We start from the raw sequence: 25,891 nt of genomic DNA, 5'->3' as shown, positions 1-25,891 counted from the left end.
TCTGGGAAAAGGTGGGTGCAGAGCTCAGTCTGCTGCTCCCCCTGCCCGGGCGGGGATCTCAATCTCCAGCCAGGTTGCGGACACCTGCTAATCCCTTCATCGGTGAGAGGGAGCCCCGGGCTCTGTCCTTTAAAGCACCTTTTATTTCACCTCCTCGTTTTCACAATGTCATGTCCCACCCACACCCCCCAGTTCCCGGCATACACCCGCCTGGCCTGGCCCCTCAGTGCCTCTCTGCCGGGCATTGGTGGCGGCTGCACTGCTCAGGCTGCCGGCGCCTGCGGGCAGAGGCTGGTAAATGTCATGTTACAGGTGGCACTGGTTGGCAGCCGGCCCTTCGTTCACGGCCAGTCCAGTTCCCAAGGTGAGACTGCAGCACGGCTCTGCCAGCTGGCTGCAGGGCCTCCCTCCCGCCCATACCTCCAACCCACCCAGCTTCTCCCCGGCCATGCTGCTCAAAAGAGACCCCGGGATGCCAGCTCCCCACCCGCGGCCAGAGGCCAGGGGAGCTGTAGGGAGCAGATCATCTCAGCCTGTGTTACCATCCCGGTTACACGAAGGGTCTGTCTGCACCGCAGTCACCGGGGGTGATCGCAGCTTGTGTAGACATCCCTGAGCTGGCTTTAATCGAACAGGCTCAGGTGCTGGAGCAGTGAAGCACGGGCTGCGGCACGAACGAGCCACCCGCATCATAACCCCATGTTCCCGGCAAGCTTGTACGGCCTGTGCTGTGCCGGGACCCAAGGTATCTAGATTAAAGCTAGCGTGGGTCCATTTACGCCAGCCGCAGTCACACCCCGTGACTGGAGTGCAGACATACCCTCTGGCAGCATGAACGGGTTCTCTGAGCATCCCCCCTAGCACAGGGGGCCTCTCCAGCTGATGTGGAGCTGGCTTAGGGTCCCTGCACCCACCCCGCTCCTAGTCCCAGTCCCAAATGGGGAGATGGGGGTTGTGACTGGAGCTCACTGTGCTATGTCTGTTCTTTACTTTCCAGCACCCGTAGGGGGCAGTAGGGAGAGGAGCATAATTTCCAGACACCCTGAAGTGGCTCTAATTTACACTGGGACCTGGCCAAGGCCATGCATGGACCTAAATTACAGGGAGCACACTGGTTGCGTGAGGCTCCTATCCCATCTCCACGTGCAGGGACAGGGGATCTGAGAGCGGAGCCCAGCAAAACCAGCCGGGAGCATTTCACTCCCTGGTTTGCCCCCCGTAACGGGAGGTGGCTGTGGTTGGGTTTCACTGTCCCAGAGGGACGTTAGCGTCCGTTTTTTTATAAAATCGTTCTGGCGGTTCTGGGGGCTGGAGGAAGCCATCCTAGGAATGTTTCTGCCCCAGGAGAAAAGGAAAACCCCTGGCTAAAAACGAAGGCTAATCCAGGGCTGGGAGTCTCTGGAAAGGCCATTCCACCCTAGATTTGTTACTGTCATCAGTGTTCCTTTCCGGGTGGTGCGAGGAGCCCCGGGCCCGTAGAGCTGGGGGACGCATGGACAGGGAACGAAGCAGGCAGTCCCTGCCCCGGACAGCTGGGCCTCAGGCAGGATGGAAGCAGCTTGAAGGCATTTCATGCTCCCTGCCCTGCTGTTTTGAGTCCGTCCCTTGTATCAGGGCTCGGCACACCAGGATGTAGGGGCTGCAGGCTGCTCGTTAGAAACCTCTCTGATCCAGTGGACCCCCCACCTTGGCTGTGTTGGATAATGACCCTTGGGTGTGTTGCTGGCAATCCAGCTGCGAGCTGACTCCCGCTGCCTCGGTGGCGCGAAGAGCTGGCACCGTTCCCCAGCGAGGGGGCGGGGAGTGTTAATGGTTGGCTGGGATGATCTCGCCCCCCTAAATCACGCCGCGTCTGTGCCGTGATGAAGCACCGCAGGCTCCAGGCTATTATTGCAGCCCTGGGGCCGCCACACTCGCTGATTTCAAATTGGCTCGGAAGCTGGCAAGGGAACAGCACCTCGCTGATTCCTCTTTAATCCTCTCTTCTAATAATCTCCTCCCCACCTGCCCCCAATCTCCTTGTGCTTCCCCCTGGGCAGCACTCCCAGGGCGTACAGTGGGATATGGGGGAGCCCCAAACTCCACCCAGGGGGGACCCTAGGGAGGGGAAGATCTTGCTTTCCAAGCGGATTCATTTCCCTGCAGGGACCTGCCTGCTGCAGCTGTTTCTCTCACAGTACAAGCTAGCGGCCCTGTTGTGCAGGGTGCTGCACGAACCCAACATGAGAGACGGCCCCGGACAGACAGAGGGAGGATCCTTATTGCCCAGCAAGGGAACTGAGGCTCTGAGAGACAGAGTGATGTGGCCCAACGGAGTCTGTGGCAGAGGCAGCTCTCCGGGTTCCCCTTGCGGTGCCTTTCCCCAAGGTCAGGGGCTGCTGGAGGAGACACTGGCCCCTGACTATGCGCAAGGGCTGCCATGGGAGCCCATTGCGTCTCCCACAAAGGACTGGGCCCTGCCCGTCTGCCGTGCTTTGCAGGCCAGCCCAGGGCCTGGGGCAGCCGGCACTGGAATATCAGGCTTAAAACCAGAGAGGCTAAGATACACGTGGGGAGAAAAAACCTTTCCAGAGCCAGGTAATAACGTTTAAGCAGCATCGATTTCCCTGTTACAGCTCAGTAAACAGTAACGAACTGCTCAGCGCCTTCCCAGGTGGGATCGGTGCCTCCTGTGGGGGGGGGCAGGCTCTGGCCTGACTGCGCACATGCCAGCTGGCTGTTGTGGGGGGCTCACCGGGCCCCCACTGCTGTGGCCGCTGAGCACTGGGCACACAGTGGTGGATTTCTCCTCACCCGCCCCAGGAGGCAAGGCAGGGAGATTAGCTCATTTACAGGTGGGGAGCTGATGTCCAGAGGGACTAAGGAACTTGCCCAAGGACATATGGTGAGTTCGTAGCAGAGCGCAGCACTGACCCCAGGTCTCCTGAGATAAAGCCCTAACCTCTGGACCATCCTTCCACTGAGCTCCCACTGGGGTAGAGGGTCATGGCATCCACCTTATGCCCCAGCTCCAGCTCCAGCAGTGACCAGCCTCTGATCCAAAGCCCACTGAAGCCAATGGGAGCCTTTCCATGAGCTCCAGTGGGTTAGGATCAGGCCTCAGGAGTCTGTGTGATGGCAGGGGGTTTGGAGCAGACAGGTATCTGCGTCCCGCCGGAGAATTGCCCCAGAATGGCTGGGGAGCATGTCCAGGAAGCGGGGCTGGAAATATCAACAGCATGGGCCATCTCCAACACTTCCTGCAGCACCAGCTGCCAAGAGGCCTGGCAATCCCACCAGGGAGCCTCAGCTCAGCCCTGGTCCACACAGATGTCTGCCCCTTTGGGTGCTCTCCCAGAGTCTCTCATCACTGGTCCCGCCCGGGTGCCCCCTGGCCAGCTGCCCGCACCGCCCAGCCCTCGGCACCAGCGCTGGGCCAGGTGTCAGAACTGAAAGCGTCAGCCTGATAATTCATTAGCCACAGATAAATCAGCTCCAATTAGCACTATTGAGTGGGGCAGCCGCGGCTGAGCGGCCTCAGCTGCGATGGCAGGTGCACTCCGTCCTTGTCCAGGAGAATCCGATACCCCATTAGTGAAGTCATCAGCCTGGTGGCACGTGGCACACTCAGCCCCGGGCCTCTTGGGGCTAAGCAGCCACCTCACCCCACTTCTGGGACCTTGGCACATGGACGGAGCAGGGAGGGCAGGCCTGGAAGGCAGGGGCGTTGTAGGTCTGGATTGAGGGCCATCAGCAGCAAGGCGTGCACTGTTGGCTGCCTGTCTTTCACTTCCATCTGCACTGAACCCCCCGCCCAGAACCACCAGTTGCTCAGGAGCTGGTGCCCTGTGTGTCCCGTCCTGGTGGTCTTTGCTCTCGCCAAGAGGGGATTGTGGAGTGCTGTGTGTGTGTGCTGGGGGTCACCCACGGATCCTGCTTCTTCCTGGGCTGCGTGGGTGATGGCTGCTGCTGCCCTTTGCCTTCTCTGGTGCTTGCTCTCGATCCCAAACCGTCTCCCCACCCCCCCATTGCCCAAGCGACCAGCTGCAAAAATACAGCCGTGGGGAGGGACAGGACCAGCGGTAACAACAGCCCGGGGCCCGCCCAAAAGTCCCGCTCTTGTGTCTGTGACTCGGCCGTGTTAGTCTCCCAGCCGGGATGGAGCTGCTGAGCCAGCACCCGGCGATATTAAGGTGGGGTAGCAGTGGGGCGTGTGTCCCAGCTGCCGAGCTGCTCCACAGAGACCCAGCCACTCTTGCCCATCAGCCCGATCGATTTCCTCTGGGTTTAATCTCTTACTTAGGATGCAGACAGCTGTGCCCTTTCCCTGCCTGAAAGAGACAGCGTCAGCTCAATCCCCTCCGATCAATCATTTCGCTAGCCCCGGCCCTGGCTCCTGGTTGTCTGTTTATCTCCATCCCTAGATCATAGTGTGTTTATCTATCCATCCAGCCATCTCCAGCCCTCGATCCTGGTCTCTCTCTCTCGCCATGGTTTCTCTAAGGTGCCCATCACCATGGCGTCAAACCACCACTGACAGCACTAGCTCCTCAGCGCCATCAGGAGATGGCTGCCCTCGTTTGTTGGAAAGGCATTGTGACGCCCGAAATCGCTAAACTGTGGCCCTGGCGTATCCCGTCTGTGGGCAGCTGGAGGCTGCGACGGACTGAGAACCGAGCTCCCCAACCCCACGCCTCATAGCCTGGCAGCACGTACGACCCATGAGCTGCCTCAGCTGGCATCCAACTGGGCGCCTTGGCGTTCCTTGCCCAGCTGCAGAGGAGGGATCTGCTGGTCCCTGGCTCAGAGGGATTCCCTCGCCCGGGCGCGTGGCTGGCTGGGTCTTGCCCACATGCTCAGGGTCTACCTGGTCACTAGGTGTGGAGTCAGGCTGGACTATTCCCCAGGTCAGACAGGCAGGGAGATGGGCGGGGAGGTTCTGCCTTCCTCTGCAACATGGGCTCCAGTCTGGGTGTGTCTCACTTAACCATTTCCCTGCCATTGTGGGGAACTTGGGTGCTGGTGCACCTGGGTCCCTCCTGTTCTCTGCCTTGGGCACTAGAGACTAGGGAGCTGTGACACTTTGGTCTCATGTCAGTTGTTGGGGTTAGTGGGGGGGGGGGCAGGCTGGGGGAGGTGGCCTGCAACGTACAGCAGGTCCCTTTAAATTCTGTGTCTATCTATGACTATGGGCCCTCCAGATCCTTGTTTAGAGCAGCTCGTTTTCCATAAAGCAAACCCAACAGGCAGCCTCCCCCGGCATAACCCTGCTCCCCGGGCAGCGAGCTAGGAACAGATCTGCAGCTGACCAGGCCCTGCTTTCTCTGGGGTGGCCAGGGTGTTGGGAGCAGGAGTCAGTGGCGGGGTGGGGGGGGTGTTGATTGGTTGGTTTGTTCCTAAAGCCCCTGATACCAATGTATCAGGAAGCGTTTCCAGCAGCAGCCCAGAGCCACATCCTCCCCAGTCCTGCTGCAGGTGACATCCAGCATCCCAGGCTTCCTTGGCAGCTGCTCTGGGGCGCCGTGGCCCTGCCTTCCATCCATCCCCCAGTCCCTCGCTCCCAGAGCAGGATGGGCTATTGCAGGGCTGGCTCAGGCCAGTGGGAGAGGGGACTGGCCGCTGGCACCTGGTCAGGGAGAGCCACGCCCAAGTGACAGGGCCCAGTGACACAGACTCAGGGGCATGGGCACCATCTGCAGGCAGCTGCCTGGGCTGCGGGCAGGGGGGAGAATTGACGGTGGCCCCAGGAGTGTGTGTGTCACTGGGGTGGAATGGGCTGGAGAGTAGGAGGTCTCTGAGCCAGAGGGGAGGCCACTGCTGGGGGGCCCCAAAGGAAGCGTGTACCCCAGGGACAGTGACTCCACCCGATGGAGCCCAACAGGTTTTCCCCAGCTCTGGTTTCCACGATGGGGGAGGGAGCTGCGGGAAACCCCACCCACATAAATAAAGGAGGGCAGGGGCCAAGCCGCAGGGGCACAGGGCCCAATCCTGGGGGCCACAGCACCACGTCCTGTCAGCAGGACAGACTGGCAGAGGCTGTGTTCCATGGGACACCCTGCCTCATTAGAGCTCGTTAAAGCCCTTTTATCTCCCCAGAGAAGCTGTGTCAAGTTGCATCCCAGCTGCCGGCACATACCCACCCCCAGAACCAGTTCCTCGCCCAGGCAGCTCCCCCAGCGAGGGCCAGGGCTTTAACGCCCATGCCGTCAGCCTCAGCGTGTCAGGCAGAGCAAGCATGTGTGTGCACACGTATGTGTGTACACGTGTGTGGAAGTGTGTGTGCAAGTGTGTGTGCGTGTGCATCCCCAACGCAGACACTGCCTGGGAGGGCCTATCACTGCCGGGCCCTGAGCCGTCGTGTGCCTCTCGTGCAGACATTGACGACTGCCTGTCCAGCCCGTGTCAGAACGGAGGCACCTGCATCGACGAGATAAACTCCTTCGTCTGCCTCTGCCTGCCCAGCTATGGGGACAGCCTGTGCGAGAAAGGTAAGAGCCGAGGCATCCCATGGCCCGGCCTGCAGGGTGATCTTGGGAACACGCTTAGCAACATGGCCCTTTAACAACCCTAGACTGGATGGAGTTAAATCAGAGACAGCCCCGGAGAGGGAATTTCCACATCAGGTCTCGATCCGGGATCAGGGGTTTTGCTTTGGGGCCAGCCTGAGTGGGACTCTCTGGGAGCTGGGAACCTGGGACGTGTTTGTAGGTTGGCCTCACAACTGCGAAGTTTGGAGATGGGAGGAGGGGACCCCGAATCTTGTCGCTCAGGTTCCATCATGATGAGTGCAGGGTAGAAAGACAGACAGACAGATGGACAGCTTGATACCCTAGCATCTAGGGAGGGAGAGCGAGCCAGAGAGTGATCAGGATATTGGGAATTGGACGGGGGCGTTGGGAATGAAGGCATGGATAGACAGACAGACCAGGATCTAGGAGGTGGATAGATAAGACTCTAGGGATGGACACAGACAGACGGAAGCACCTGATGGAGCAGCCAGGTGAAACTCACTTTCAAGTGGAGCCTTGCAGCCCAACCCAACCTCAGAAGGACCGGGTACGAGTTTTCGGTTTGGGTCGCTCAGGTCTGAGACCAGCCAGACCCCTTGAGCCAGGCCGTCTCTGATAACTCCTCCTGGCAGGGGGGGCGCAGCTCCTCCCAGGCGCTTCCCCTTCGCTGAGTGCTGGGCGTGTTGCAAAGTGAGCGAGGCCAAGCGGTTGCAGCACCCCTCGCTCCACAGCGTTCACAGCACAGCACGAGAGGGTCGGGTCTCAGACCTGCCATTCCACGGGCAGGAGACAGCCAGGGACGGATCGTGGTTGCGGAGCAGGGGGAGCAGGGAGTCCCGACGAGGCTGAGGCATCGGTGCTGACACGGGTTCAGGGGAGGTGTTGGGCCAGTTCTGAAAATGTCTCGATGCCCTGGGGTCGGGTTCCGCGCGGCTCGGGGCCAAGTTGGACTTTGAAATTAGGCCGGAGCAGACCTCTAGTTTCAAGTGAATTTCCAGGTAATTTGGGGTTCGTCCCAAACTGTTGGTCCATGTGCGATTCAGAGCTTGCGCTTCCCCAGCATCAGCCCTGCCCTGGCAGCCCCAGACCAGAACTGAGGAAAGAAACCCCCCTGCAGTGACATCCCACCTGGCACCAGCCACAAGGCCCCTGCCTCGTCTCACGTGCTGTCATCCTGGCTGCCGGAGACAAGGACTCTTTTAATAAGATCGTGTGAGCAAAGCCCCAGCTCTGAGGCCAGGGAATGAGCCGTCTGCTCCCCTCTGGGAGTGGGACTGTGTCAGGGGCACGCTCCGTACCACTGAGCAGCGGAGCGCAATGGGGAATGGGGCTTTGCCTGCCTTCCCAGCTCACTTGCTCTGCACTCTGGGGAAAATCCACCCGCCTCTGCCGGGCGTTTATCAGACCTGGGCTCTGCTGGCTGGCAACTTCCATGCCGCGAGCGTCGGTGCTGTGCAGACACTGGGGCTTCATGTCACGGCTCATTTCCCCTGAGTGAGAAATGGGGAAAGCGAGTCATAGGGCAGGCCAGGCACTGCCCCAGCACCACCCAGCCAGTCAGAGCTGGGCATAGAACCCAGGAGTCCTGCCCCCAATGCTCTGACCTGGAGACTGGCGCCAATGCTGGGGTGCTGACGGTATTTGCTAACCTATTCCATTTCTCCCCGCTTGGCGGCAGACACGGAGGGATGTGATCATGGCTGGCACAAGTTCCAGGGCCACTGCTTCCGCTACTTTGCGCACCGGCGCTCCTGGGAGGACGCGGAGCGGGACTGCCGTCAGCGCGCCGGCCACCTGGCCAGCATCCACTCACCTGAGGAGCACGGCTTCATTAACAGTAGGGCGGGTGCTTCCCTTCTCCTGTAGCTTGACTGGGCCGGGAGGGCGGCGGGGCAGAGCCCGGCTTCAGTGCTAGCAGGGGCTATTCTACACCTGTCGGTTAGAGAATGGTGTCCCAGTGTGGGTGCAGTTACACTGGTATAAAGGCGCCTTGTCCTGGTCTAGCACATTCACCTTCCCGCACAGGATTACACTGGTATAAACCCCGTCCCCCCAGTATAGCTGTGTTCGTCCTAAGGAGAGCTGCACTGCGTTCATGAGATCGCTGTAGGGAAATATACAGGATCCTCTCCCAGGCTAGTTAGAGCAGCTCAACTCTGTAGTGGGACCGTGTGCTGAGGGATGCAGGGTTAAGCATTGTAGAAAGCCTCCAAGTCCTCACCGCCTATGCGGGCACCGGGCCCTCGAATCCCAGGGATGCCCGGCGCACAAGCCTTGGGAGTGGTATTCAGAGGGCGCTGGTTCGCAGGAAATCAGAAACCACGCCCGGTGCAGTGGGGCCATTGCAATTTTGAGGAAATGGTTCTAGTCATGCTTGGAAACCTCAAACTGATTCCCAAGGCCAGGAGAGACCAGTCTGACCAGTCTAGTCTGGACTTGGACTTGGGAGACCTAGATTCACCCCCTGGCTCTGCCACTGCCCTGCTGGGTGACCTTGGGCAAATACACATGGCTGCTCCGTGCCTCGGTTTCTGTCAAATGGGGATAAGGATCCTGACCTCTTTGTAAAGCGCACTGGGGTCTGCTGCTGAAAGCCCTGCAGACGAGCGGGGTTTTGTGATGATCTAGCCCGGCCTCCTGCAAAGCACAGGCCAGAGAATCTCACTCTTGCATGAGCTGAGGGACGTGTGGCTGAGACGCCCACTCTTGATGTAAAGACTCCAAGGGATGGAGAATTTACCACCTCCCCTGCGGAGCTGTCCCCATGGTTAATTAGCCTTGCTGGTGAAATGTGCCTCTTATCTCAAGTCTGACTTCAGCTCCCAGCTCTTGCGCCATGTCCCACTTTTGTCTGTGAAATGAAAGCACTCCCTTCTCTCAAGAGCATCTCCCTTTCGAATGGGGAATACTCCGAAATGCACGTTTTCCTGCCCACCGGGGGTGGGTCACACAGCCAGATGTGGGAGGGGGCGCTGGAACTAGGGATGCTGGAACTAGGGGTGCTGGGGGCACAGCAGCACCCCCTGGCTTGAAGTGGTCTCCATCGTATACAGGCTTACAGTTTGGTTCAATGGCTCTCTCCCCTCCCGCCCACTATACACATTGTTCCAATGCCCCGGTTATATGATGTCAGAAATCGGCAGTAGCTCTGGTGCATCGCACAACGTGCTTTGATCTACGGTCACTACTGCCCTGGCGTGAAATAATGGACAGAACGAGGCGGGTGATATGAAAACGGGGAGGAAAACAAAGAAATTCTAAAGCAAAAAGTTTGTTTTGAAACAAAATTGGGGAATTTTTCAGACACAAAACCTGGCCAGCGGGCGCCTCGGGGGAGATTTCCGGCTCCCTCAGGTTTGTTCTGATTCGCCAAGTGCTGAGTCTCCCGTGCGAGAGAAGCTCCACGTTCGGACCCGCTCTGGCTGGGAGAGGCCGTTCGCTGCCGGGCGTTTATTGGGCCAAGAGCCAAAGAGGTGCTGTGGGGCCCTGGCCAGCTCGGGGGCTCGTCATGGAAACGGAGGATCCCGCCTGTTGCTGGGGCTGGAGGGAAGTGGCGTGGGGCAGCACGGCCAGGATATGTTGCTCTCTGATGGGTGGCTCAGGGATCTGTGTGGAGTGAGTTTGCTGGGCCTCAGAGCACACACACCATAAAGTCTTTGTCCCCATTGGCACCAATTGTGCCATCGCAGTGCCCTGCTCCCCCTAGAGCGGGTCCCGCTGGGTCCAGCACATTGGCACGGGGCTGCCCCATTGCCTGTGTCTGCAGCTAAACAGAGGACTTCGTTCTCCAATGGCCCCAATCCAGCCTCCTGCACAAACCCTTTTGGTTTGGCCAAGCTCCTGGTGCCTCTTCCTCCGCTCAGCCCCTCCCCTGCACACACGCCTCCCGCAGGTCTCGGCAGGCCCCAGCTCTCTTCCAGCCCTGACGCCGAGCTGGCGCCCATCCACCCTCTTCCCCCGCCCAGTGCACCTGCCAGCTGAAAGCCCAGGGTCAAGTAACCATCCGTGGAGCCATCCCTGCACCACTTTGCAGGCAGGGGCGTCTGTTCAATGCTTCTTCTTTACTTGGGCCATGACCCGGTGAGTGGAGCGGGTGCTGCAGAGGGGACCCAGCCACACTGGGAAATGAAGGCTGGCCTCTTTATTTTTTATTTTTTGCTCAGTCTCTGCTCTGCCTTTTCCATCCACCGCTGTGCAGTCGGGAAAGGCCTGCACGGGGCATGGGCTGCCCTGCCCGAGGCCCGTCCTGCCACTAGGAATTGGCCGGTCTCACATCCTGCTAGGTGCTGAGCTGAGCACTGGCGCCAATGGGAAATCAGGGCACTCAGCCCCTCCTATGAGGTGCTCAGTTTCTTGCAGGATTGGCCCCACTGTGAACAGATGACCCTGAACAACAAAACCAGTTCCAAGTCTCTCTCTCGGGTCTCTGGAGCGCTGAAGGGCTCCGTAGTAGCTGAGCACTGACAGTGCAGGTCAGTTCTCTGTCCGCTGATTCTTCCTCGACCCAACAAAACCGGCACTAGGGACCCCCCTGCCAGTGGGCAGCACCCCATCTCCAGCAGCCTCTGCAAAGGATCCAGTGGGAGGGTGGGAGTTGTTGTGGGGAGGGATGACAAAGAGGGAGCCAGGACCCCTGGGCTCTATTCCCAGCCCTAGCACTGACGTCTCAATTAGTGCCAGCAGAGCTGGTGTTTCCTGGGGCATGGGACCTTGGCTGAGCCCCACCAAAACTCAGTCCACATCAGGACTCCTGGATTTTATCCCAGGCTCTGGTGTTAGACCTGAGAGCTGGAGGTCAGGATTCCTGGGTTCTATTCCCAGCTCTCTCACTGGACTCAGTGTGTGACATTGGGCCAGGCACAGCCCTGCTATGCGCCTCAGTTTCCCCATCTGTAAAACGACATTAACACAATCTTTGAAAGTGCATTGAGGTCTATGGATGAAAACCCACAGGCCCATCCAGCAGAAGTGCCCCAGGTAGACTCTGGATGCAGTTGGTAAATCAATAGGTAAATATCACCCATCACGGAAATGCAGCCATCACTGGGGTGGAGCATGACACACTAGCTGTCTAGTATTACACAGCTTAGCACAGGAGGAGAAGCAGAGCTTGGTGCCAAGTTCTAGTGCCCTGGAACGTACCGTCCAGTAGCATTTCATGTGATCCCTGCCAAGAACAGTGATCTGCTCTAGCAAGTGCTTTCCTGGTTGTGCAGCACAGCTGCTGCCTACGCAGTGACTTGGGCGCCAGTCCCTCTGAGACAGTCACGTGTGTCTCTTGTGTGACTCTCCCCAGGCTTTGGGCACGAGAACACCTGGATCGGGCTCAATGACCGGATTGTGGAGCAGGATTTCCAGTGGACGGATAACACTGGCCTGGTGAGTTTGGAGCACTTCTGGCAGGGAGCGCCTGTGCTGCCCCGGGCCCCAGCATGGCGTTGCCCTGTTTGATCCAGCCTTGGCCCAAGGGATTGGGGTTATAAAATGCCCATTGGCCACTTGGGCCCAGCTTGGGAACATGCAAGTGCCCGATATAAAGGGGAGGGGAGAGGGGAGCCCCAGGGGAGTGGTGAGGTGGGGGGGAGAGCGTGCAAGGGAGTGCATACCTGGAGTCACAGGGGAGTGAGTGTGAATGTGTGCGTGTCTGAGGAATGTGGAAGAGAAAGAGGGAGGGGACTGGGAGGTGTGTGGAGGGGTTCAGTGTGCATGAGTGTGCACACATGCCAATGCGTGCAAGCGTGAGTGTGCACATGAATGTGTGTGTGCCACTGTGTAAGCATGGGTATGCACATGGGTGTGGGTGTGCATGAGTGTGTGATAACCTGTGATTGTGGGTGGGTGGGTGTGCAAGACAGCATGTGTGAGTGTGTGACCACAGGCCTGGCCTCCCCACTCCATGCAGTCACAGAATGCAGCGTGCCACCCCCAGGAGCTAGCAGCCTCAGAGGCCTCGCTCTGGCCCAGCCAGGTGAGCCTCTGCCTCTGGCTCACATGGGCATCACTTTGAGTTTGGGCAGGGGGATACAACCCAGCCGAACCACGGGGGGAGATGGGGGGCAAACAGCCCTGAGCAGCCCTGAGCCTAATACTCAGCTATCGGTGCAGGACACCACATGGTGAGTCTGGCCAGCAGCTGGCTCAGTCCCCCTCTAATTTCTGGGAGACCCCCTGGAATAAACAGGGGTATTATCACTAGTGTAAATGGAGGGGGCACGGCCAGGGCCTGGGGCAACCAGTGCCCTGCTCCAAGGGGCTCCCACCCTGGCTGCTGCCCCCGCTTTGCCCGGGAGAGAGTGGTGCAGAGGGTCCCTGCAGGGCTGGCTGTTCCCCTGGTGGGGCGGGGGGGGGGGGGGGGGCAGGCAGGGGCCCGCAAGCAAGGGGCTGTGATTGCCACCCTCTTTCCCACCAGCAATATGAGAACTGGAGGGAGAACCAGCCCGACAACTTCTTTGCCGGTGGCGAGGACTGCGTGGTGCTGGTGTCCCACGAGATCGGCAAGTGGAACGACGTCCCCTGCAACTACAACCTGCCGTACATCTGCAAGAAAGGCACAGGTAACCCCGCCACAGCCCCTGCCCCGCAGCCCCCTCCCCCAGACTCCCCCAGCTGCAGCTGCAGCTGGCTGGGGGCAGGAGGAGGCAGCTCCCCTTGGCAGGTGACCAGGGTCAGCCTCGGATTGGCAGAATGGGAAAGAGGGGTGGGGCCAGTGGAACTATAAATTGGCTAGTTTGCACCTGGTGAGCTGGAGGTGGCTGGGGATGGTATGTGGGTGGGGAGGGCTTTCAAGAGTCCTAGCTCCCACTGAGAACAATGAGAAGTCCCTCCTCCCCTCCCCCACTGAGAACAATGCAGAATTAAATTAACCCCTGTTGACAAGTCCGCAGCAAGTGAGTTGCTGGTTCAAGGGAGGCTCCGTCCTGCTGGCCTAGCGAGCTCCAGCAGTGGCCCTCGGCTGCGCTTGCCTCAGGGCTCAGTCCGACTCCGGGCTGAAATGGGCCTTGTTGAAACAGGGGGGTGACTTCTAGCAGGGAGCAGGGGGGTGCAGGCAGGGAGCCAGAGAGGTCAGTGCTGCAGGGTGGGGCAGCCCAGGGAGGCTAGCTGGTGAGGAGGTCAGCTTAGAAGTGGGCTGCTTTTCCAGCTCTCACTGTTCATCACAAAACTCGCGATACTTGGTGGTTTTCTTCAAATCCCAGCTCCTGGAGTCATGTGAGAATCTCAGCTTTCTTTTCTTTTCTAAAGTGACATGTTAGCCCTCTCAGCTGCAGAAAAGAGCAGGAACATAGGGCACCAAAGGTCTCAAATTTCAGGAGGCAAATGAAAAAGAACCTGATGTTTAAGCCAACCTCCTGATCTGGGGGACGGGTCATGAATTTTGAGGGCCTGTCCGTGCCAGCCCGGCTGCATTCAATCTGATCCCCCTCAGAGGAGAGTTTTGCTGGTTGCCAGCCAGACCCATTTTACGGCTGTAAATCCGGCGCTCCCCCCACACCCTGGAGAGAGATTTCTGCGTGGACTCATGCTGCCTCTCAGCGGAAGGTGGCAAATCAGATTCAGGCTAGACTGTGCAAAGAAAAAGCCCAAGTTACAAGCGGCTTTCCCCCCTTGCTTTCCCTTTTGCTACCCTTTGCACCTCTCAACAAAGAAAATCCAAATAACCTCACTTAATCTCATCTTTTTTACTGCTTAATTCTCCCCCCTCTGCTTTATATTGCTTAATAGGCCACCATTAAAACGATTAAGTTCTCATTCCTTATCTTGAAAGTTATATTAACCTCCAGCTGTTCCCGGTGAGCCGAGAAAGACGCTCCGGAATCCCAGCCACTGTATGTAATGATATATTTTGTCCCGATAAGGCCATTAATTAAATATGTAAATCCTCCGGAACACCTTGGCGCAAATCTGTCAAAGGAGCCCTCTCCGTAGACTGGATTTATGCAGCAGCCGCCAGCAGCTTCCTGACGCGTCCTGTATTCCATAAGCAGTGCAGTGGACCTGCAGGGCAGAGCGGGAGACAACGGGCGTATTTCATAGGGAGCCTGATGGAATGGAGAAAACGTGAAGGCTCTGAACAGGCGTTTAAGGACAGGATGTGGGGGCTGGGCAGACGCACCCAGCTTCTGCTCCATCTTTCTCTTTGGGCTCTGCCACAATTTCACTTTCCTCTGAAGGCATCTGGTCTCATGTACTGCAGGAGGCACGACAGTGGACCACATGGGCCCCTTGGCTGCTGTAGGGGGCAGGGCCTGGGTTATTCTGCCAGCTATTCAGGGCCCTGTGCTGGGTTCGGTTCCCTGCCCCGCCATGGACTCCATGGGTGAGTCACTTAGCATTGGATTTGTCAAGGTACTGAAACCGCTGGGAGTTAGGCACCTAGTGGGGTTTTCAGAAGAATCTATCTGCATCTTTAGGCACCTAAATACCTTGAATGGGCCAGCTCTAGGCCTCTCTGGGCCTCAGTTCCCCATCTGTACAATGGGAATAATAGCCTAGCCCTGCCCCGTAGGGTGCTGTGAGCATTGCATTGTGAGGGGCTCAGATACTGCACAGAAAATAGGGTTTGCCCCACCAGCACCACTGGGTCCCACTGACTGGCAGCTTCAGTGAAACCCCTGCGCTCCTAGGCCTGGGCTCCCCACACACAGCTCTGCTGATGCCCCGTGGTCCCAAACCCAGCCCCACGGCTTGCTAAGTCCAGCCTCCATCCATAGCCTGGAGCGATGGAGCTGAGGAACCTGCAAAGTGCAGTGAAGTGGGTCTGGCTGGCCCTCCCCAAACTCCGTGAATTCAGATGCAGGGGGTAGAGGCAGCTCTCCAGCTGAGTCCAAAAGCTGGTGGTTTGCAGACCGGTGTAGGGCCTCTGGTGCCCGTGCTTTGCCCAATCAAGGGCTGCTCTGGTATCCTGCCAGCAAGCCACAGGCCACGACCCATTTGCATCCAACGGAGGGCTCTGTCCGCAGCCCCCTCTGCCCCTGCTCTCTTGTAACTGCGGCCTTGCCCCCTGTGCAGTGCTGTGCGGGCCGCCCCCGGCCGTGGAGAACGCCTTCCCCATCGGCAAGCAGAAGGAGAAGTACAGTATCCACTCGACCGTCCGGTACCAGTGCGGGGATGGCTTCACCCAGAGGCACGTCCCCACCATCAAGTGCCACAGCAACGGGAAGTGGGACAGACCAAAAATCCTCTGCACAAAACGTTAGTGCCGGCTTCCCACCCCTTCCCAGGGGGGCTGAGGGAGGGGGCAGTTCTCAGGGCCTCTCCAGCCTCTCTATAGACAAACCCACCATTACTCACTGGGCCCTGAAGGTAGCTGTGCTGGGGGTGAAACACCGGGCTCCTTCCCCGGAGGGAGGAGGCATTTAGCCCCAATGTCCTGGCCAGATCCCAGGGGCGTCTCTCCATGCTTACGCTGCCCTGCGCTCTCACATGGAGAATGCTGAGCAGCTGCTGCCCTCCACCCCAGAAGTGGCTGCACCGGAGGTAGCCCTCAGGCCTTGTCTTCGCTGCCGATTAGCGCGCGTCCCTCCACTCAAATGGGCGTGATCTCCCTGCACACCAGCGCTGGAGCTGGGCAGAGGGGTCGGGTTAGCAGCTGCTGGGCTGCTGTAACTCGTCCCTGCGGCAGCCGCAGCGTTCAAACGTCCGCGCACACGCGCCTGGGTCAGATCACTCCAGTTTAAAGCACCACTTAACTGGGACTAAAGCTGGGGGCGTGCGTGGACGGGGGTCGAGGTGGGGCCACGCCGGAGCTATGCCTCGAGCCTTCGTCTGCTGTCCCGTCCCAAAGCTGCCCCCTGTCGCGGTGCAATGCCCCTCCGCCCCGCCCTGGAGCACCGACTCCAGCGTCCTGTCCTCTCTTCTGCGGCTTCGCCCCCCGGGGGTGGGGGGCGTTTGTGGCTTAGCCCCACGGTGACGCGCCTCCCCCTTCTCCTCTTTGCCTCTGTTAGCCAGAAGGGCCCACAGAACCCGCCGCCGCCGCCACCGCCGCCACCATAACCACCCGCGCCACCACCACGACTCCCGCAAGGAGAGGAGAAAACACAGGAAGCAGCTCCAGTTGGACTGGGTGGAGGAAGGCAACTACTTCTAGAGGCTGGTGACGGGCAAGCACAAGTCCCCCCCCCGCCGCCCCGGGATGAGCCGGGCACGTGTGTGTGATGGGAAAGGGCAACTTTTACTGACCCCCCCCAGCCCTCCTTTTCTAAACCCCTTTGTTTTAATTCCTTAGGACGCCCCCAGTCCCCATGGCCTGTGTCCCCGGGGGGGTACGTGTGTGTGCATTTGTGTCCCTCTGTGCATACACAAGGCCTTGACCCGGCTAGGTGCTCAGTCCCTCCCAGGAGCCGCTCAGCACCACGTAGGGTCAAGGTGTTGGGCCCCACCCATCCCGGCTCCCACTGAGCGCAGAGGCCAGGCCAGGCTCCCAGGACGGGTCCATACTGTCCTCGCACGTCCGTACAGGGCCTGATCCTCAGCTACTGTAACCTGAGGCCACTGTCCACTTCAGTGGCTTTACACCGATTCACACTGGTGGAGGGAGGGGAGGGCTTTGGCCCGGTTTGGTACGTCTACACAGCGAAACAACCCCGCAGCAGCGAGTCTGAGCCCAGCCTCAGAGACTGACTGCAGGGGGTTGTTTTGGGAATGTCGACGTCCCCGCTGACTCCAGTGGAGCCGGGCGGATTCACTCCAGCTGGGATCTCGGCCTTGTTCCCAGGGAGGCAGGACAGACAGTTCCCCTCCCCATCTCTGGCTCCTTTGCTTGGGCTCCTCGTCTGGGCAAAACCCCAGTGTGACTCCTCATCCCCAATCCCTCTGGCCTTCTGCAAGGGAGACTCCAGTTTTTTAATAAACAACCCCCCCCCTTCCTTTTTGCCCTCCCTTCCCTCTCTCCCCCAAGTAGCAGGTCCCTATAGTCCCCTCCTGCCAGGCCCCCTCTTCCGCTCCTCCCCACGGTGGCATCTATGTTCCGTTCTCTTCCTTTCGGACCCAGTGGTTTCCTGACTGGCTAGAAGTACAGAAGCTCAGAGCAGGACACACGCTCACACTCAAAGCACTGAAGCTTTCTCCGTATTGGGAAACAAATGTCCTTACTAAAACCAAGGGCAGGTCCCCTAGGAGCCCACACAAGAGTCCTGTCTGAATAGGTGACAATCCTTTTCCAGCTTCGGTCTCCCCGACAGACCGAGAAAGCAAAGCAAATCCCAGCCACCGACGGGTTACAACGCAGTGGTTGTCTCGGAATCCCTTCGCTTCCATCTGTCTTCATTTTATTTGCTATCTTCCTTTCCCGGGGCAAGAGGCAACGGGTAGAAAACGCACCGTGGGAAAGACAAGGGGGAGCAGGCGTCCCTTGATAGCCAGTATTGCTCTGGTGTTGGGATGCTTCTCAACCGAAAACAAATGAAAACCCTCCAGGGCGGGGTCTGGTCTCGCCTTTCCGTCCCTTCCCCCTGGGGTCTGGGAGCGTAGGCAGCAGCAGGCCGTTACACTTTATTTCTGTGCTGATGGTTCTTCCTGTCTCCAGCCCCTGCCCCAGGACAGACGTACCAAGGATCCAGGGTCTGCTTTTCATTTTCTTCGCCATTTTAAAGCACGGATCTTACAAACGTGACATGAGCAATCCCCTCGGGCCAGGCCCTCAGCGGAGGTAAATCAGCACTGGTGGAGCTTCACCACTTTATACCAGCTGCAGATCTGGCCTGTTGACGCCAGTGGAGCTGGGCTGATTTACAGCATCTGGGGCTCTGGCCCCATTGACTTCAGTGGGGCTGCTCGTGTGAGTAAAGTTACCCCGGTGCGTAAGGGCTAGATTCTGCCACCCTCACTGGAGCTGCCTGGCCGATTTCAGTGGGACTCCTCGAGCAATAGGGAACTTGCCCAAGTGAAATTCAGCTGTGGACAGAGGTCGGCACAAGGACTATGCACCAATCCAAACTGAGAGTCTCCCCTTTTGAATGGCAGCACCTGGAGCCCCCAGCTGAGATTGGGCCCCATTGTGTCAGTCGCTGCACAGCAGAGCTGGCCCAGCCCCACAGAGCTCACAGCCTGAACAGACAAAGCGCAGAAGGCGAAGCAGAGGCCCCGAGGCGGGAAGTGACTCCCCCAAGGCAGTGGCAGGACGGGAACCCCGCCCTCCCCAGTCCTGTCCACTAGCCCCGCTGCCTCTCCTTTGCATCCAAAGGAGCTGGACTGATTTACACCAAGGGAGGGTGGGTCTGTGCCGGAGCTGGAGGTGTCATATCCGACTCGTGTTACCTAGGGCCACAGACGGGCTCATCCCCGGGCCAGCTGGGCCGTCCCACTGCCCACACTGCTGCGGCTCATTGCAAATGACACCTTCAGCTCCAGAGCAGTCGTAGCCTTGCATGGCACACATGCCTTGTGCTGGGCATTTCGCACGGGGAGCGGGCTGAATTTCCCCCAAGGTTGGCAGAATCGGTCCCAATGCCTTTGCAGGATCGAGGCCCTCCCAGTTTGTTTTGTGATTGGGGTTTTTTTTCTGTTTGTCGTCATTCGGGTTGATTTGGTGTGTGCGCGTGTGTGTGACAACGCAGCCAGCCGCTTTCCCGTCTCTGCTGTTTGCGATGTGACCGCAGTGTCCTGTATCCCCAACCCCCCGTGGCATTGATGACACTCTGCGTTTCTGTATTGCTGGACATTTTAATAAATTTTTTTAACAGTTAATAAGCCCCTGCAATCTGCTTTGCCTTTTATTATTATTGTTATTATTTTTTTGCCTTCCATTTCCTTTCCCAGATGCAGTGACACAGCTGAGACTCCTGGCTCCCGCGCTCGGCTAATTTAATGCTGTGAGGGCATCTTTCTGCCGCTAATTCCAAACTTCACTGCCGCTGGATTGCTACTGCACATAATTATATTCTGTCATTCTTTTCAAAAAAAAATTCCTGTCTTCCTATTTCCATTTAAATGAGCCTTGAAAAAAATTGGATTTTTTTTTTTTTTGGCTGTTCCAGCCTAAAACTCCAAAGACTTGAAATGTCTCAAGGGGTGGGGAGAGGGCAAGATCTAGGCATGACATATTTCAAGCTAAAAACAAATTGACACCTGCAGCTGCCCTTCTTTGGTGCAAGGGAAAGGTCCCACTAGCTACAAGAGCCTTGCAGGAACTGGGAGAGAAGCCACCGCACGTCCCCAGGGCAGGTACTATGTTGGGCAGCTGGAAGCAGCCATGTGCTGTCCCCCACCCCAAGCCTCAGTGCAAGGGGCGTGTCTGGAGGTGGGAGGGGGCATGCTAGGCTAGGCTACAGCTGGTCTCTGCTGGTCAGCGCTGTGGAGCAGCTAATAGGCTGCCGTACATTAGAACAGACCCTGGCCTCTGGCAGCCCAGAAATGGGAGGGTGCTAGAGTGGCTGAAAGCCACCTTCCGCCCCCAGGCTGCTCCTTCGGCGCTCTGCCTCCAGGGGGCACAGCACAGACTCTCTCCCCACAGGTGTTGGTAGGTAGAAGCGGGTGGGTTCCGGGCTCCATGGGCAGCAGCCGGGGAGATTCCCTGCCCCGTATCCCAGCCTCACATCAGTCTGGGAGGGGCCGGAAGATGCTCCTTCAGCCATCACCTGGCTCTGGGCTAAGAATGATCCGGGTCCCAGCAGGGTCGGGAAGGGAGGCCTGAGGAAGGGGCAGGAGATCAAGCCAGGTGGCCGGTGAGGGAGCTGGAGGTTGGATTTCAACGGCACAGTTCATCCAGAGTGATCAGAAGGGTGCTGGTGATGGTCAAGTGCCGGGGCCCTTCAGCAGATCAGTCTCCGAGCGACGGGCTTGTGTGGAGCCGCGGGGAGCGTCAGGCTGCACCGGGCGCTTGGGCCGTGGGTGCTGGGCTAAGCACAGAGGGGTGCATTTCCCCTTCTTCCGTTCTGTCTCACACCGTGAGGTTTCCACACACTCACACCCAGGTGCCCTGGCCCGGCCGCCTGCCCGCACTGAGCACAAGTGGCAGGTTTTCGATTTTTAACCACCTCCTCGTTTATTTGTATCCCTTCTTTTGTTCTCCTGTTTCTCTCTGGAGCAGGGAAGGGGACCCAGGCATGACCACCCGCGAGGCCTCTTCCCATCTCTGATCCCTTCTGTAGCTGGGGCTCAGGTTCCCATCCGCCCCCTGGACAAAACAAGGTGGCTGGAGATCAGAGGAGGCCCTGGGAGTCTCCTCCTTTGATTCTGCCACCCTGCTATTCCGGGAGCTCTTCAGATCTTCCCCGCCAGGCCCTGCACATCGATTCCCTGGCTGTGCTGGCCTGTGAAGGAGGCAGGGAATCGATGTGCAGGGCCTGGCGGAGAAGAGGGGAGGGGAGCGCCGGCTGAGGACTGTTACTGACACCCCAAGCCAGTGTTCAATAATTAATCACGAATAACAGTGGGATGTCTTAGCAGGCAAAGGGACCAAGTGTCACAGACACTGGAATATTTTCCTCAATCCCCCTAGTTTGCTTGGCCCAGTATCCCATTGTCACGGAGTCCCTGGGCGATGCTCTGGAACTGCTCCCCATGAAGCCAGTCAGGTCTCTGGGGAAGTCTCCTTTCTGGGAGCAGCCTGTCTGCAGGACACACAGCTCACCCGGCTCCACCTTCCTGGGTCTGACCTCGGAGCATTCAGCATCCTCTGCCCCTCCGTGCGCTTCCCACAGCAAGTCCGCTCAGGTGGGGCTCCTGGGAAAGCCAGAGGGTCCTGCACCCCAACTCCGCAGTCAGACGGGACTCTCAGCCAGCCAGTAAAACAGAGGTTTATTAGATGACAGGAACATGGTCTAACACAGAGCTTGTAGGTGCAGAGAACAGGACACCTCAGTTGGGTCCATTTTGGGGGGCAGTGAGCCAGACAACCCCGTCTCTTCACTCCATGTCCCCAGCCAGCCCCAAAACTGCCTCCCACTCCAGCCCCCCTTCCTCTGGGCTTTGTCCCTTTCCTGGGCCAGGAAGTCACCTGATTCCTTTGTTCTCCAACCCTTTAGCTCTCACCTTGCAGGGAGGAAGGCCCAGGCCATCAGTTGCCAGGAAACAGGATGTCGGCCATTCTCTGTGTCCAGACCCCTGCACGTACCTGCCCTCTAGGGCTCTGCAATGATCATACACCCGTATCCCACCACCTAGATACTTAAGAACTGCCTAGGGGAAACTGAGGCACCCCCACAATGTTCAGAGGAAACATTAAGAACAGTCCCGCTTCGTCGCACCCCTGCCCTGCGCCTGTCTCATCCGGACACGCCAGAGCTCACTGATCCCAGATACACAGGGTCACGGGAGCTGGAGTTGGGAGAGACCCCTAGGGACCCAGCCAGGGGCTCTCCTGGCCCTGCCCGGTGCTCAGACGCGGCAGTGATGGGCACTAAAGCCGCTGGCACAGAGATCTCATGTACCTGCTCAGCCCGCAGACCCTATAGTGACAGATTCTGTAGACTCCAACATGGAGAGCTCGTGTACATTCCTCGTGCTCAGACGCTGCGGTGATGGGCTTCATAGACACCGGCACGAAACTCTCATTTGCCTAGACACAGAGGCGGATAAGGGGTTTGTGGGGGCCTGGGCCAGAGCAAGTGGGGGGCCCTCCCCACCCCTTCCGCCTGCAGTCCCCCCACAGCACTCCTGCCGGGGAGCGAGATCGAGACTCAGGGGCTTCCCCTGCTCCCCGCAGGAGCGCCAGGCAGAGCAGGTCGGGGCGCAGGGGCACCCCAATTGGCTGGGGCCCCTGGACACAGGCCCCGTTGGCCCAGTGGCTAATCTGCCACTGCCTAGATACTGCGGTGATGGCCCTGGGCAGACTTACAGACAGGTTAGCTCATCCAGCCCCATCTCCTGCGAGCGCAGGTCACAGGAGCCCATGGCGCGGACACAGCAAATAGGCACCCTGGACCCCAATGTTCACCTTGGGAAACATTTCTCCCAAAGGTCGATGGGACCAGCACTGGGGTGGATGGAGCCTTCCACAGCTCGGCCCCTGGTTCTGCTCCGGTCCAGCGCCTGGGCGCGGGTCCTGTCTGACGGCCGTGGCGTGACTTGTGCACAATAACCTGGGAACAGCTCGGCGGGCACCACCACCGCCTGGCCCTGTGTGGGCAGGCTCAGCAGAGAGGCCAAGGGATGGAAGGGCCCAGGGAACTGAGCACCCGTCTCAGCCTTGCACGGGCCCTTGAGCAGGCCCGGGATGGTGGGGAGCTCATCCTGCCACCACTCTGAACAACAAAAGCCTTTCATCTCCAGGGCTGCCAATCCGGCTCCTTTCACCCGCACTAAATTAATTTGAAGCAAACACAATGCTTCTGGGAGCGCTCCTTTCCCAGCCCCGCCGCCTGCTCCTGTCTCCTTGTAAAGTGAGCGCGAATGAATCAGCCCCGCGTCGCGGCTGGGGCGGCTCTGTGCGGTGGATGCAGGCCGCGAGCTCACCCAGCCATGAATAATACAGCAGCGCCGGCCTTCCACAGGCAACGGGCAACTTTATTTTGCCACTTCGGAGAAGACACAGAGGCATTAATGAATTTGTCGGGGAGCCACCTGCATAAAACATGAATCCCGGGTTCCTGCCTCACCTGAGCACGATGCCATCCGTCAGTTCTGCTTCATCAGTGGGCCAGTGGGCATCTGCTGCCCTCCTCCGGGCAGGGACCCCAGCAGGCTTGACGGACCCCGCCCCCTGTGCAGGGCGCTCTGCCTACAGCTGCTGCCACCTGGGCAGAGTCCTGAAGTGGCCCAGATCACCCAGAGCCAGGAAAAAATCCAGGAGCCCAGTCCTATCTCTAACCATTAGACGTCGCTCTCCTCTCACAGCTGGGAAAGAGAACCCAGGAGTCTGGACCTGCCCGTTGCCTCATCTAACCAGCTGCCCCTAATCTTGTCCTACAGGCAGGAATAGAACCCAGGAGCCCTGACACCACCCCACCCCCCCCACTCTGCTCTAACCAGTAGGCCACACGACCTGCCTTGCTTGAGCATGCTCGTTCCACCGAGCCTCCTTGGCGAGCGACAGGTCATGCTTCCCGAAGCCAGAGGGACCCCGGCTTTGCTGCTTCAATGGCAGTGGATGGGACCTGGGGGGGCAGAGGAGGTTGGGGGGCAGGTGGCACTTGTGCAAAGGAGGCAGCTTGGCTCCACTGAAGCCATGCACACTTGTGAGAGCTGCCTCTGGGATGGGCAGAGAGAAGGGGCTTCACATCTGCTTGGGGATGCAGAAGCGGGGAACCCAGGTGCACCCATCCCCACTGCCCCTTACCAGGCCAGGAGACGGTCCGCCAGCTGGATCTGCATGCACGAGACAAAGGCAAACGGCCCTTAAACCCCCTCTGCAAAGCCTCCGTCCTCTGGCCTGGGAGGAACTGGAACTAGAACAGGCCCAGTGCAATGCCGTTGGTGCACCTGCCCCCGTGCAAACCCCGAGTGGCGACATGCTGCTGCATTCTTGCAAAACAGGGCCTGTGCCTGGCACCTCATGGGTTTATGTCACGCTGGTGAGGCCCCCTCTTCCCGTGGTGCACGGGGCTGCTCCATCCGTGTGTCACGGAGTCCCTGGGCGATGCTCTGGAGCTGCTCCCCATGAAGCCAGTCAGGACTCTGGGGCAGTCTCCTTCCTGTGAGCAGCCCGTCTGCAGGACACACAGCTCACCCGGCTTCCACCTTCCTGGGTCTGACCTCGGAGCATTCAGCATCCTCTGCCCCTCCGTGCGCTTCCCACAGCGAGTCCGCCCAGGCGGGGTCCTGGGGAAGCCAGAGGGTCCTGCCCCCCAACTCCGCAGTCAGATGGGACTCTCAGCCAGCCAGTAAAACAGAGGTTTATTAGACGACAGGAATATGGTCTAAACCAGAGCTTGTAGGTGCAGAGAACAGGACCCCTGAGTTGGGTCCATTTTGGGGGGGCAGTGAGCCAGACAGCCACGTCTGCACTTCACTCCATGTCCCAGCCAGCCCCAAAACTGAAACTCCCTCCAGCCCCTGCTCCTCTGGGCTTTGTCCCTTTCCTGGGCCAGGAGGTCACCTGATTCCTTTGTTCTCCAACCCTTTAACTCTCACTTTGCAGAGGGGAAGGGCCCAGGCCATCAGTTGCCAGGAAACAGGGTGTCGGCCATTCTCTGTGTCCAGCCCCCTGCACATACCTGCCCTCTAGGGCTCTGCAAGGATCATACACCCTTACCCCACCACCTAGATACTTAAGAACTGCCTAGGGGAAACTGAGGCACCCCCACACTATTCAGAGGAAACATTAAGAACAGTCCCACTTCGTCACATCGTGTAACAAGCCACGGCACAAACCCTCAGCATGGAGGCCCGACTTTGCTGAGCTGGCTTTTCCCCAGCGCCCGTCTCTGCTGACCTTAGTCCCCAGTGGAATAGCCCTAGTCCTGGCTCCTCCTGGCTCTGCTCCCTTCTCCGGCACCATCGCGGCCAGCGCCCGGGCACCCAGCAGCTGTGATGACTAGACAGATCTACCCGCACCGAGCAGCGTGGAGCTGGGACAGCGCCTGGCATGAGGCTGTGGGACCGGCCCGTGCTGCCTCTCAAAGCCATCCCCCTTCCCGGAGGGATGTTGCCAGTTCCTCCCCTCCACCCCCTGGACACTGCTCCAGAGGGGAGGGAGCTATGGGGGAGCAGGGCAGGGGGAGCCTCTCTCTTCGCTTTGCAAAATGAGGTGCCTTGTTTTAGCCCCCTTCGTGCGCTTGATCCGTCCTGCCACAGGGCCCTGTCGCCGTCCCCTCGCTCTCATCGGTTCACATCCCCTTTCGAACAGCGAAATCCAGCCCCAGCACAGCGGAGCTCCGCTCCCCCGCCCCTTCGCCATGGCAGATCTGCCGTGAGTAGAGCCGGGGCCAGCTTGCCACTGCTTCAAATTCCGGCAGCTATTTATTTCCACCAGCGTTTGGAGTCAATAAACATGATGAATGAAATGTGCTTGAGCCCCCCCGGCAGGAGATAAAACACCACCAGAATCCAGGCCTGCCTGCTTCGCCAGCCCCAACCAGAGCCGCCGGGTGCCAGCATTCAGCACCTCTCCTCGCACAGCGGCAGAGAGCTGGGGGGAAGAAGAAAGGAAGAGCGGGGGGGGGGGGAGGGGGCACCACGTTCCCAAACTCCAGAGAATTAGGCCGGTTATTGAGCAACATCACTAACATCAAAACAAGCGCTTTGGCCACTCTCCGTCAGCGTTAGCGCTCTGCTAAAGGGCAGCTCCGATTCCAGCTGGGAGGCTGGTTTTACCCAACAAGACGTGGCCACCTCGTCCCTGGTGGAGCAAGGGCCGGCTGGCCAGGAGGGCAGAAAGTGGGGGCTTGTGGTTAGGCCACTGGCCTGGGCCTCAGGAGAGCTGGACTCCCACCCTGTGTTTGTACAGCGCCGGCACGACGGGGCCCTGAATGCAGCTCAAGCTTCTCGGGGCAACTGCAATAACAGGGCAAAGGCAAAATCAAGAAGCA

At 58.9% G+C, this 25,891-nt stretch overlaps 1 protein-coding gene across 6 annotated transcripts in view; it reads left to right on the top strand.

Moving 5' to 3' along the window:
* The window catches only part of NCAN (neurocan), an 81,294-nt gene extending 61,909 nt beyond the window's left edge, over positions 1-19,385 (top strand). For 2 of the 6 annotated variants that reach the window (XM_043535906.1, XM_043535902.1), the window contains exons 10-15: positions 6,354-6,467; positions 8,167-8,325; positions 11,785-11,867; positions 12,898-13,042; positions 15,495-15,677; positions 16,434-19,172. In XM_043535906.1, the coding sequence (XP_043391841.1) occupies positions 6,354-6,467; positions 8,167-8,325; positions 11,785-11,867; positions 12,898-13,042; positions 15,495-15,677; positions 16,434-16,582 (833 nt within the window). In that variant the 3' untranslated portion in view covers positions 16,583-19,172. Of the gene's footprint in view, positions 1-6,353; positions 6,468-8,166; positions 8,326-11,784; positions 11,868-12,897; positions 13,043-15,494; positions 15,678-16,429; positions 19,173-19,241 lie in introns of those variants that run through there. The other 4 variants (XM_037885907.2, XM_043535904.1, XM_043535903.1 and 1 more) reach the window with 3 other exon arrangements.
* Positions 19,386-25,891: the final 6,506 nt, after the last annotated feature.

The sequence above is a fragment of the Chelonia mydas genome, chromosome 25 (genome assembly GCF_015237465.2).
Source record: "Chelonia mydas isolate rCheMyd1 chromosome 25, rCheMyd1.pri.v2, whole genome shotgun sequence".
Lineage (NCBI taxonomy): Eukaryota > Metazoa > Chordata > Testudines > Cheloniidae > Chelonia > Chelonia mydas.
The sequence above is the reverse complement of the archived record's forward strand: the minus strand, read 5'-3'. Positions and strand labels throughout refer to the sequence as shown.